The sequence below is a fragment of the Ascaphus truei genome, chromosome 7, assembly GCF_040206685.1.
Source record: "Ascaphus truei isolate aAscTru1 chromosome 7, aAscTru1.hap1, whole genome shotgun sequence".
Taxonomy (NCBI): domain Eukaryota; kingdom Metazoa; phylum Chordata; class Amphibia; order Anura; family Ascaphidae; genus Ascaphus; species Ascaphus truei.
This window is the reverse complement of record NC_134489.1, coordinates 11,071,195-11,084,601: the sequence shown is the minus strand read 5'-3', so window position 1 is coordinate 11,084,601 and position 13,407 is coordinate 11,071,195. Positions and strand designations below refer to the sequence as shown.

Genomic DNA, 13,407 nt, shown 5'->3' with positions numbered 1-13,407 from the left:
TCACAAAATAATAAATAATATATGATGGTGCATTATATTCAGGGAATAAACATAATATATAAATGATAAGGGGGGGTAGGAAAGACTTATTTTTTTCTATGCATTTGATCGTATAAAGGATAAAGATGGTTCTAGAAATCCTTGTCTAATCTCTCACGTGTTCTTTAAAACATTTTATGTTCCTAATAAAAAGGAGATCAAAAAAAATATTATTTGCATATAAATGTGCTCAAAATATTATTCCTATGGAAAATAGTCAAAAGGGGAAACTTTTCAACACTCAAACATATACTGTAGACATTTTCAGTCACAACATCTAAAAGATGTACAGACCGTGTACAGATGCAAACATCTCAAAACCCATGTGGTTTTCAATACTGTATGTGGGCAAAATCACTAGACCTTTAAGAGTGAGGATCCTTGAGCACTTAAGGAATATTGAGAAAGGACTGGAGACACATCAGTCTCAAGCCACTTTGCTATGTTTCATTGATACAACCTTGCAGACATGAGTTATATTGGAAATGACAGTGTGAAACCACATTGGAGAGGAGGAAATAGGGCTAACAACTTGTCCAAATTGGAAACCTTTTGGATATACAAACTAAAAACATTAATACATTCAGATTTAAATGCAGATATTGACATCATTTATTTTCACACTTAACCACATGGGGATTGCTAGGATGTATTTCTAACTTATCTGACTTCTGGGGACACTAGAGTGGGAATATCACCTTCTCTGGAGGGAATTCTATTTCATATATATGTCGGCATTACCTTGTCTTGCTATTTGGTTTGCATTATATATATATACACACATATACTGGCACCCCATAACAGGGCCTGTTACTCGGGAAGCAGGGTTTCCACGGACCTGAAATCAATGCGGTTCAGCTCCAGAGACCCCCTGCTACAATAATGTATTATTAAACTAAAATCAAAGCCTCGCGATAGCCTATTAGAGGCGCACAGGTAGAGTGACTGATCCTGTCTCTTACTGCGTGTCTATTACAGACAGGTGAACCCGGTAGCATTCACACAGTAGGGACCTCCGCTGTGTTAATCCGATGGGCCATTAGTCTGGCCGCTGGAATCCTGTGGCGTGGGACGGGAATAAGTGCAGAATTCGCAAGGCAAGCGGTAGAGAACAGGCAGTTACATCTGTATATTGACTAATATTATAGCAACACCAGAGAGGACGCCGCGTATTATTTAAATATCTTAAATCTGGATCTGTTGGAACCTTTGTTATCTGGAAGGGGGACCATGTTTCATTAATATGGCTACTCCTCTTTATTTGCTGTTGGAAGAAGAATTGTAAGCAACTGGGTAAATACTTTTGAATGTATCGGGGGGTTCTTGCACGTTAAAATTAGTTTCTTGTACAAATAAAATATTCCCTTTAAGCCTTTTAAATTCTAGAAGAGCGAGCCTTCTTTTCCTGTTAGGTTGGAGACCCTTAACATGAAGTGAAATACATTTTAATGTGGATTGTATAGTCATGGTCAGGCTGTTTGGAGTTTATCTTTGTTGTCATTTCTTCCACAGAGTGGGGAAAGCTTGGATTCCTTGTATACGGGAGATCAGGTAAAGTGTTTCTTTGTTTATTTGTTGTATTTGGCGCTTCGGGTAATGGAAGGGGAGTAGGAGGCCTGTTACAGCCACGGAAGTTAACATTCATTTCTGAGTAACTTGTGTCCGGGGGAATTAGGGGGACGGGTGAAAATAACACCCATGGAAACAAAAGCCAATCACGAAACTGATCGGCATTTTGGGCATCATACCCATGGGAGACCACCCCGGTCACAGGTCCTGGGGTCATCGAAGGAGCATGGGATGGGGACCCTTGTTTTATATTTAAACAATTATCTACTGTACCTTTCCTTTCCTCTTCTTTACTTTCTCATTTTTTTCAATATTATTTTATATATATATATATATCAATTTACCTTATAGGGTCGTGTCCTGTAAGAATCATTTATAAATTGAACGCAATTTACACTATCAAAACAACTAGCAGCTTATATAATGGAGCATTAAAACATTAAAGCAGAAGAGAGATCAGGTATCTCCCCCCCCTTCTCCATACCCCCTCTCCCCCCCCCTCTCCACACTCCCTCTCCATACCCCCTCTCCACCCCCTCTCCATACCCCCTCTCCCCCCTCTCTCCATACCCCCTCTTCCCCCCCCCCTCTCCATACCCTCTCCTCCCCCCCTCTCCATACCCCCTCTCCCCCCCACCATACCCCTCTCCCCACATCTCCTCACAGACATCAGTCCCCTGGGTTCATTTATTTATAAAGATACATATGTATACTGGAGGGGGGGGGGTATGATGAGGAAAGCCAGAGAGCCAAGATATCACTCCTCTCCGCGCCAGTTGGAGAATTGGGAGGGGCTCAGTAACTGCTATGTAAAGCAGATTAGCCAATACACCTACCCCTATGACGTTTCAGAGATGCTATATTTAAAATTCCCCATGGGAGTATGGAGCAAAGAAAAGGATTGCCTAATATTAGTGAGAAACTGTACATAATACCGCGCTCCTCCCTAAAGAAGTTTGCTGCAGGTAAAAAGGTCGGCCTTACATATAGAAAAACAAAAAGAACGATTTCTGCGCTCCTACCAATTAGGCTAAAATTAAATAATATTCTCATGAAAAGGGGTATTTTGTTAAACCCTTTTATTGGCTCATCTGCTTTACATAGCAATTACTGAGCCCCTACCAATTTTCCAATTAGTGCAGGTATAATACACCCCTGTGTCAGTCTGGACATCACCCTCCATTGAATTGTAGGTGAATGTATAAGGCTGACAGAGATATATATATAGTACTAGCTGAGAGACCCGGCGTTGCCCGGGATGTAAATGCGTAATAGGTAGTATTATTTATAAATGGTGGAACAAAAGGTGAGTATTTGTTGGAAAGGTTGGATAATAATGTTGAAAAGAAAGATGGAAGAAAATGTAATACGATGTTGTATAAAAATGGTTTATTGTAAACACACCACAGTACAATGTATATTTTGGTGACATAAGTGATGTAAAAATGTGAGGCGTGTGTCCTGCTAGGGTGTGAGGCGGCGGGTGGGTGTTCAGTACGGGTGGCGCATGGGTAGTGAGTGTTGGCTGTGGGTCGGGGTCCTGCTAGGGTGTGAGGCGGCGGGTGTGTGGCGAGTGCGGGTGACAGCTGGTCAGTGATATTGTTGCGTGGCGGCAGGATGCGCCAGGTGTGTGTCGAGTGTGTGGGGTGGGTGAGAGGCGGCGGGTGTGTGTCGAGTGTGTGGGGTGGGTGAGAGGCGGCGGGTGTGTGTCGAGTGTGTGGGGGTGTGTGAGAGGCGGCGGGTGTGTGTCGAGTGATGTGGGGTGGGTGAGAGGCGGCGGGTGTGTGTTGAGTGTGTGGGGTGGGTGAGAGGTGGCGGGTGTGTGTCGAGTGTGTGGGGTGGGTGAGAGGCGGCGGGTGTGTGTCGAGTGTGGCAGGTCTGTTTAGTGCGTGCAGCGGCTGTGTGGCGCAGGGGTGTGAGCGGTGGGCGGGTGAAAGGCAGAAGTGCGGGTGGGCGAAAGGCAGAGGCGGGAGGGCGGACGAAAGGCGTTGAAGGAGGGGAGGTGAGGTCGGAGGGGTGGTGGGGGGTGGTGAGGGGAGGTGAAGGGGGGCGGAGGGGAGGTCGGAGGGGAGGTGAGGATGGGTGGTGAGGGGGGGGTGGTGGGGGATGGTGAGGGGAGGTGAAGGGGGGGCGGAGGGGAGGTGAAGGGGGGGCGGAGGGGAGGTGAAGGGGGGGTGAGGGGAGGTGAGGGGAGGTGAAGGGGGGGTGACGGGAGGTGGAGCGGGGGTGACGGGAGGTGGAGGGGGTTGCCGGGAGGTGAAGGGAGGGGGGGGTGACAGGAGGTGAAGGGAGGGGGGGGTGACAGGAGGGGGGTGACAGGAGGCGAAGGGGGGGGGTGGTGACAGGAGGTGAAGGGAGGAAGGGAAGGGGAGGTGGAGGAGAGGAAGGGGGAAGAGGGAGGTGGGGGAGGAGGGGAAGGGGGGAGGAGAAGGGGGGAGGGGGGGAGGTGGGGGAAGGGGTGAAGGGGGGAGGTAAGGGTGAAGGGGGGGAGGGGTGAAGGGGGAAAGGGGGTAAAGGTGGGGGAGGGGAAAAGGGGGGAAAGGTGGGGGGAGGAGGGAAAGGGGGGAAAGAGGGGGGAAGGGGGGGAAAGAGGGGTGGAGGGGGGAAGGGGGTGGAGGGGGGAAGGGGGTGGAGGAGGGGGGAAGAGGGGAGAGGGGGGATGGGGAAAGGGGGAGGTGGAGGAGGGGAAGTGAGGAGGGTAAGGGGGGAGGTGTGGAGGGTAAGGGGGGAGGTGGAGGAGGGGAAGGGGGGGGGAGGTGGAGGAGGGGGGAGGTGGAGGAGGGGGAAGGGGGGAGATGGAGGAGGGGAAGGGGGGAGATGGAGGAGGGGAAGTGGTGGGAAGAGGGGGGAGGTGGTGGGAAGGGGGGAAGAGGGGGGAGGTGGTGGGAAGGGGGGAAGAGGGGGGAGGTGGTGGGAAGGGGGGAGGAGGGGGGACGGGTGGGAAGGGGGGAGGAGGGGGGAGGTGGGAAGGGGGGGAAGGGGGGGGAGGTGGTGGGAAGGGGGGGGAGGTGGGAAGGGGGGGGAGGTGGTGGGAAGGGGGTGGGAAGGTGGGAAGGGGGGGGAGGTGGTGGGAAGGTGGGAAGGGGGGGGGGCGGTGGAAAGGGGGGGAGGTGGTGGGAAGAGGGGGGAGGTGGTGGGAAGGGGGGGAGGGGGGGGAGGTGGTGGGAGGTTGTAAGGGGGAGTGAAGGGAAGGTGAAGGGGGGTGAAGGTGGGGTGGAGGGGAGGTGAAGGGGGGTGGAGGGGAGGTGAAGGGGAGGTGAAGGGGAGATTAAGGGGGGGTGGAGGGGAGGTTAAGGGGGGGTGGAGGGGAGGTGAAGGGGGGGGTGAAGGGGGGGTGAAGTGGAGGGGAGGTGGAAGGGAGGGGAAGTGTAGTGAGGGGTGGGTGAGGGGAGGTGGAGGGGGGGTGGAGGGGAGGTGGAGGGGGGGTGGAGGGGATGTGGAAGGGAGGGGAAGTGTAGTGAGGGGTGGGTGAGGAGGAGGTGAAGGCCGCTCACTCACCCGTCCGGCAGCTCCCACGTGGATCTGAGGCGGGAGGCAGCATGTTGTGGCCGCTCCCCCGCTGACTGTAGCGGCGCCGGGGGGGGGGGGGGGTGGAGGGGAAGTGAGTGAGGGGAGGTGATCACTCCGCTCCCCCGCTGAGTGTAGCGGCGCCGGGGGGGGGTGGAGGGGAAGGTGAGTGAGGGGAAGTGAGTGAGGGGAGGTGATCACTCCGCTCCCCCGTTGAGTGTAGCGGCGCCAGGGGGGGTGGAGGGGAAGTGAGTGAGGGGAGGTGATCACTCCGCTCCCCCGCTGAGTGTAGCGGTGCCGGGGGGGGGGTGGGGGAGGGAAGTGAGTGAGGGGAGGGATCAGTCAACCGAGACTGTTAGCGGGCCGGGGTAGGGGCGGGGGGGGTCGTGAGGGTGGAGGGGAAGTGAGTGAGGGGGAGGGTGATCGAGTGATCAATCCGCTCGCTGAGTGTAGCGGCGCGGGGGGGGGTGGAGGGGAAGTGAGTGAGGGGAGGTGATCACTCCGCTCCCCCACTGAGTGTAGCGGCGCCAGGGGGGGTGGAGGGGAAGTGAGTGAGGGGAGGTGATCACTCCGCTCCCCCGCTGAGTGTAGCGGTGCCGGGGGGGGGGGGTGGAGGGGAAGTGAGTGAGGGGAGGTGATCACTCTGCTCCCCCGCTGAGTGTAGCGGCGCCGGGGGGGGGGTGGAGGGGAAGTGAGTGAGGGGAGGTGATCACTCCGCTCCACCGCTGACTGTAGCGGCGCCGGGGGCGTGGAGGGGAAGTGAGTGGGGAGAGGTGAAGGGGGGTGAGGGGACATGAAGACCGCTCACTCACCCGTCCGGCAGCTCCCTCACCCGTCTGGCAGCTCCCTCACCCGTCCGGCAGCTCACTCACCCGTCCGGCAGCTCCCACGTGGAGGGGGGGGGGTGAAAGCACGGGAAACAGGGAGAGGCGGAGGAAGAGGCGGAGCCTCCGGGACCGGTGGGGAAGAGAGCAGGAGATGTGCTGCTAACACTGTGAGCCCCGCTAATGTATGTAACACCGTGTGTGTGTGTGGGGGGGGTTGTGTGTGTTTAGTGATGTGTGTATAGTGATATAGTGTGTGTGTGTGTGTGTGTGTGTGTGTGTGTGTGTGTGTGTGTGTGTGTGTGTGTGTGTGTGTGTGTGTGTGTGTGTGTGTGTGTGTGTGTGTGTGTGTGTGTGTGTGTGTGTGTGTATAGTGATGTGTGTGTGTGGTTTTTTTTTTTTGGACCTTTGGCCCGTCACTCCGCCTCAGGCCAATGAGAGGTGTGGGGGGCGGGCCAAGGGGGTGGTGTGAGTGTGTGAGCCCAATGAGAGGTGTGCGGGGGCGGGCGGCCCAAGGGACCAATGAGATTGCCGCTAAGGACACCGGACATCCAGGCAGGCAAACATACAGTGCTTTCACTAATATAGTATAAGATAAGTTTTATTATATTTACACCTGGGAATTTGTGCACCCAGTTTATCTCCATAGTAAAGGTAAGTATTATACTGGATTTAGCCAGATTTTAATTGCACTACCCACATAAGCTCATGCTTTATTTAACCCCTTCAGGGCTTCTCTGGAGGGAATTCTATTTCATATTTATGTCGGCATTACCTTGTCTTGCTATTTGGTTTGCATTATATATATATACACACATATACTGGCACCCCATAACGGGGCCTGTTACTCGGGAAGCAGGGTTTCCCCGGACCTGAAATCAATGCGGTTCAGCTCCAGAGACCCCCTGCTACAATAATGTATTATTAAACTAAAATAAAAGCCTCGCGATAGCCTATTAGAGGCGCACAGGTAGAGTGACTGATCCTGTCTCTTACTGCGTGTCTATTACAGACAGGTGAACCCGGTAGCATTCACACAGTAGGGACCTCCGCTGTGTTAATCCGATGGGCCATTAGTCTGGCCGCTGGAATCCTGTGGCGTGGGGCGGGAATAAGTGCAGAATTCGCAAGGCAAGCGGTAGAGAACAGGCAGTTACATCTGTATATTGACTTAATATTATAGCAACTCCAGAGAGGACACCGCGTATTATTTAAATATCTTAAATCTGGATCTGTTGGAACCTTTGTTATCTGGAAGGGGGACCATGTTTCATTAATATGGCTACTCCTCTTTTTTTGCTGTTGTAAGAAGAATTGTAAGCAACTGGGTAAATACTTTTGAATGTATCGGGGGGTTCTTGCACGTTAAAATTAGTTTCTTGTACAAATACAATATTCCCTTTAAGCCTTTTAAATTCTAGAAGAGCGAGTCTTCTTTTCCTGTTAGGTTGGAGACCCTTAACATGAAGTGAAATACATTTTAATGTGGATTGTATAGTCATGGTCAGGCTGTTTGGAGTTTATCTTTGTTGTCATTTCTTCCACAGAGTGGGGAAAGCTTGGATTCCTTGTATACGGGAGATCAGGTAAAGTGTTTCTTTGTTTATTTGTTGTATTTGGCGCTTCGGGTAATGGAAGGGGAGTAGGAGGCCTGTTACAGCCACGGAAGTTAACATTCATTTCTGAGTAACTTGTGTCCGGGGGAATTAGGGGGACGAGTGAAAATAACACCCGTGGAAACAAAAGTAGGGTGACCAGATTTTGAAAATGAAAAACCGGGACACATTTTTATATACATATATATAAAATATATACATATATACATATATATATAAATATATACATATATATATAGTGTGTGTGTGTGTGTGTGTGTGTGTGTGTGTGTGTTTCAGATGACCTCACTAATCGAACAAAAAAAAACCCAGATGTGAATGATTCTCAACCCATTAACCAGTGTCAGGATGCCCCCTCCTCACAATTTCTAAAGCAGCAATCCCGCCTGGGATCTTACCTGATCCGCAGTCCCTCAAGGTACTATACTGGAGGGGAGGTGTTCCCTACCTGTCTTCCGATGTCTCCCGTGTGAAGCTTGAGTCAGATCTGGAAGAAAGCAGGATAGGTTACTTCGGTGTAGGTATACGGCAGTTAAGATAAGACATGGAGGGTGAGGGAGACAGGGAGGGTGAGGGTGAGGGAGACAGGGAGGGTGAGGGAGGGGGTGAGGGAGACAGGGAGGGTGAGAGGGTGAGAGGGGGAGACGGGGAGAGGGGGAGACGGGGAGAGGGGGAGACGGGGAGAGGGGGAGACAGGGAGAGGGGGAGACGGGGAGAGGGTGAGACAGGGAGAGGGTGAGACGGGGAGAGGGGGAGACGAGGAGAGAGGGAGACGGGGAGAGAGGGAGACGGGGAGAGAGGGAGACGGGGAGAGAGGGAGACGGAGAGAGAGGGAGACGGGGGGAGAGGGAGACACACACAGACACACGCATAGACACACACTGGTACACACACACACACACACACACACACACACACACACACACACACACACACACACACACACACACACACTGGTACACACACACACACACACTGGTACACACACACACACACACTGGTACACACACACACACACACACACACACACTGGTACACACACACACACACACACTGGTACACACACACACACACTGGTACACACACACACTGGTACACACACACGTACACACACTGGTACACACACACGTACACACACTGGTACACACACACACTGGTATACACACACACACACACACTGGTACACACACACACACACTGGTACACACACACACACTGGTACACACACACACACACACACACACACACTGGTACACACACACACACACACACACGGGTACACACACTGGTACACACACACACACTGGTACACACACACACACACACACACACACACACACACACACACACACACACACACACACACACACACACACACACACTGGTACACACACGGATACACACACACACAGATACACACATACACACACACACACACACACACACACAGACTGATACACACACACACACACACACACACAGAGGCAGCCACGAGCAGGCGGCTCCCCGCCTCCCCCTGCACCCACCCCCGCACAATGGGAGTGCTGGGACACAGAGGTACAAACTGCAGCCCCCCCCTCCCTTGGTGGGCAGCCACAGGTTCCCGGGGCAGAATGGGGGGATACCGCGCAGCCACCACTGCCCGCCCCCGCGCCCATCTCCTGCAGCAAGGGGACCGAGGGGGAAGGGAGCGACAGGAGGCAAAGGCACAAAAACCCACCTCCTATCCCCCCGGGTGGGCAGAGGGGGGGAGACACCGCGCAACCGTCAGAGGAGCCAGGAGCGGGAAGAGACACACATCACGTGTGCTCAGCAGGAGGAAGCGGAAGTCCTGCCCCCGGCACCCTCTGACCTGCAGCCAATCCCCTGCGGCCCGGCCGGCATGCTAAGTCCCACCCCCCAGCATACCGCCTCGCCGCATACCGGGACCGGGGCCAGAACCCAGGACAAATCCGGGACACACAGTGAACCGGGACAGGACACAAAAAAACGGGACTGTCCCGGCAAAAGGGGAACAAATGGTCACCCTAAACAAAAGCCAATCACGAAACTGATCGGCGTTTTGGGCATCATACCCATGGGAGACCACCCCGGTCCCAGGTCCTGGGGTCATCAAAGGAGCATGGGATGGGGACCCTTTTTTATATTTAAACAATTCTCTACCTTTCCTTTCCTCTTCTTTCCTTTCTCATTTTTTTTCCAATATTATTTTATATATATATATATCAATTTACCTTATAGGGTCGTGTCCTGTAAGAATCATTTATAAATTGAATGCAATTTACACTATCAAAACAACTAGCAGCTTCTATAATGGAGCATTAAAACATTAAAGCAGAAGAGACATCAGGTATCTCTCCCCCCCCCCCTCTCCATACCCCCCTCCTCACATCTCCTCACAGCCATCAGTCCCCTGGGTTCATTTATTTATAAAGATACCTATGTATACTAGAGGGGGGGGGGTAGGATGAGGAAAGCCAGAGAGCCAGGATAGCGCTCCTCTCCTCGCCAATTAGAGAATTGGTAGGGGCTCAGTAACTGCTGTGTAAAGCAGATGAGCCAATAATCCTACCCCTATGACGTTTCAGAGATGCTATATTTAAAATTCCCCACGGGAGTATGCAGCAAGGAAAAGGATTGCCTAATATTAGTGAGAAACTGTACATAATACCGCGTTCCTCCCTATAGAAGTTTGCTGCAGGTAAAAAGATAGGCCTTACATATAGAAAAACAAAAAGAACCATCCCTGCGCTCCTACCCATTAGGCTAAAATTAAATAATATTCTCATGAAAAAGGGTATTTTGTTAAACCCTTTTATTGGCTAATCTGCTTTACATAGCAGTTACTGAGCCCCTACCAATTTTCCAATTAGTGCAGGTATAATACACCCCTGTGTCAGTCTGGACATCACCCTCCATTGAATGGTAGGTGAATGTGTAAGGCTGACAGAGATATATATATATATATATATATATATATATATATATATATATATGAATTAGACACAAAATAGATGCCGCAATCAAATCGCCCCTGGATGACCTAGTAATTAGAAATAACCAGGGGTCAGGGTAGAGAGTGACCCTCTGGTGGTGCTACCGACCCACAGAGAATATGTTACACAAAAAGAGAAAGAAGGGTCAAATAGGTGCACTCAAGCAATATATAATGAAAAAGTAGAAAAAATGGACTTTATTAGCAATGAGTATTAAAAAACACACAAGACAGACCCACACAAATATCACATAATAAATTGCTGTTTGATGCAATAATTGAAAATTATACACCAAAAAGGCACAAAAGTCTGGTAAGTTCAGATGTAACATAACAAAACCAGGGAAAAGAACATTCCCCTAGTATTGTGACTAAGATCGGCCGATCTATAGCAAAAAACTCAAAAAAATATATTGATGGCTAAACAAACCAGAACACAGAAAAAATAAATTGACTTCTAAATAATGGTGTCGTGCAAATAATATAACACACAGCTGAAGGTGAGTGTAAATGTGACCCTATGATGTGCTGCAAATGGACTGTAAAAGCTGATGCCAAAACTATGCTGCACACATAAAATAAGCAGCAAGGGGAGGGAGTCCAAATAGTGCACTGGTAGCACTCATCACAAGTCCCCAGAGGTAAGAACCCAATGATAATGGGCAAAGGTAATGATTGAACAGCCCAGGGACAGAGAGCACTACAGATGGGAAGTGAACAGGGCAATGAGGAGGTCCCACAATACAGACCAGCGTCCCAAGCTCAGGCACCAGCGTCGTCACGAAGGAAAGTCTTGGACATTCTAATGCAGCACATGGGTCAGGAGGAGGTGGGGGTGCTGTCACAGCTCTGCTCCGACGGCCGTTTCGCCAAAAAGGCTTCTTCCGGGAGCGTACAATGTCAGCATCCAAGCGCACTCTTTAAGGGTCTCCGTTTTCGCGCCAAAAGTTCACTCGCGGCAATCAGCCAATAGGAATTTCTGAAAAATAGAACCGTGTCAGCTGTTGCTATGTAAGGGCGAGAAGAACTTAAAGGGCAATGAAGCTTAAAGAGACAGACATGGGGGGACATAGAAAATAATATAATGTGATTAAAAAGACATCATTTCTAAGCAGGAGGTTTAAAAGCAAGGAGAGATGGATAAGGATAAAATAAATAAGTAATAGTAGTATCAAAGAAATAAGTAAAGAAGTGATATTTTCAAGGTAAAGATATATGGACTGATAATATTACAAGTAAGCAAAAATAAATAAAGAATAAAATGAAATAAAGTAAAAAGATAAGACTCAGAGTTAGACATGTCAGAAAGTAAAAAATATATTAGAGAAAACCTGAAAGCATAAAGTAGACAAATAAGAGCCTAAAGAAACATTGAAAAACTGAGATAGTCATTAAGTCCTGTTGGGATCATAGTCCCCAACTGAACTATCCATCTGCATTCTTTTTTTAGGAGAAGTTGCTCCACATTACCGCCTCGAATGCCTATATTTATTTTATCAATGGCAAAGGCCACCAGGGATGAGGGGTCTGAGTTATGCACATCACGGAAGTGGCGTGCCACACTGGTAATTTTTTTAAAAGATGCCAGATCTTTGGTTGCATTTTTAATGTTATTAAACGGCCCTTTGCCCTGGGAGGGAGAGGGAAGGGGCTGGGAGAGGGAGGGAGGAGGCTGGGAGGGAGAGGGAGGGGCTGGGAGAGGGAGGGAGGACGCATGTGGCCCGCATGTAGGGCTTCCGGACACCTCTTCCTTACTTCCCTCCTCACTCCCTCCCAAACAGGTGCGCGGCGGCCATTTTTTTTAAAATTAGCGCGACCCCGTTACTAACGCGGTGGTCTCGGGGTGGACCCAGAGGACCGCGTTATAACGGGGTTTACCTGTATATATATGTATAAGTTTTATTATATTCACACCTGGGAATTTGTATATATATATATATATATATATAGTGTAGTAGGTACCTGCATTAAACGGTATGCCTTGACGTGGCATGCAGGCTTACAAATGCTTTGGCCAAAGGGTTTAACAAAATACCCTTTTTCATGAGAATATTATTTTATTTTAGCCTAATTGGTAGGAGCGCAGGAATCGTTCTTTTTGTAGGCCTCATAGTAGTCATCTCGTCTTACATCAGTTCCGTGAAGCTGCTTTCGTGTGGACCGTGAGAGCCGTGGGTAAATGTTCACATCCTCGTAGAGGAGCCTACATTGAGTCACTCAAGATCAGATTTTAACACTGTTGGATAGTGTCAGGGTCGGCCACTTAAAATGACGTATTTGTCAGGATTTAGGTCGATTTTACCCCTCTCTATTCTTTGGATGTGGCGCATTGTTGTTGTTGTCCCGCCAGTCTTACAGAGGCTTGCACGTGGTATCCGGATCCTGTGGATCTCTGTGATCCTGGCGGGGGTCCACTGTCTTCTGATGGGGTATCCCTAGGCTGTGTAGAAAACCATTGGTCTCCTCGGGTATTCTGAGCGAGTGCTGCTTGCCATTTCTTAAGACCGCTAGCCTGAAAGGGAAACCCCACCTACAGCGGATTCTTCTTTCTCTCAAGATGGTTGTCAATGATTTCAGCTCTCATCTCCTGGTCACGGTTGTTCGTGATAAATCATTGAAGACTTCACTCTGCAGCAGTTTATAATTCGCTCTTTGGTTGAATAATAATGGAGTCTGATGATTACATCACGCCTTCTCTTTGGATTGTCCACTCTAGGGCCCAAGGCCCTGTGCGCACTGTCTATCTTAAGGTCTCGCTCTTCCAGAGCTGGGTCTATTTCTGTGAATAGTTTATTCAAGTATGAATGGAGATTCTCTGCTGTGACAGATTGAGGAATACTACGTATTCTGATATTTT

The 13,407-nt window shown here is 50.0% G+C and overlaps 1 protein-coding gene and 1 long non-coding RNA gene across 3 annotated transcripts in view; one reads left to right on the top strand and one right to left on the bottom strand.

Annotated features, from left to right (window-relative positions):
* Window positions 1-6,244, bottom strand: part of LOC142498705 (uncharacterized) — an 87,297-nt gene extending 81,053 nt beyond the window's left edge. The window contains exon 1 of the long non-coding RNA XR_012802534.1: window positions 5,928-6,244. This is a non-coding gene — a long non-coding RNA (uncharacterized LOC142498705). The remainder of the gene's footprint in view (window positions 1-5,927) is intronic.
* The window catches only part of WDR87 (WD repeat domain 87), a 39,883-nt gene that overhangs the window by 19,017 nt on the left and 7,459 nt on the right, over window positions 1-13,407 (top strand). For both annotated transcript variants that reach the window (XM_075606999.1, XM_075607000.1), the window contains exons 6-7: window positions 1,552-1,590; window positions 7,487-7,525. In XM_075606999.1, coding sequence (XP_075463114.1) covers window positions 1,552-1,590; window positions 7,487-7,525 — 78 coding nt within the window. The remainder of the gene's footprint in view (window positions 1-1,551; window positions 1,591-7,486; window positions 7,526-13,407) is intronic.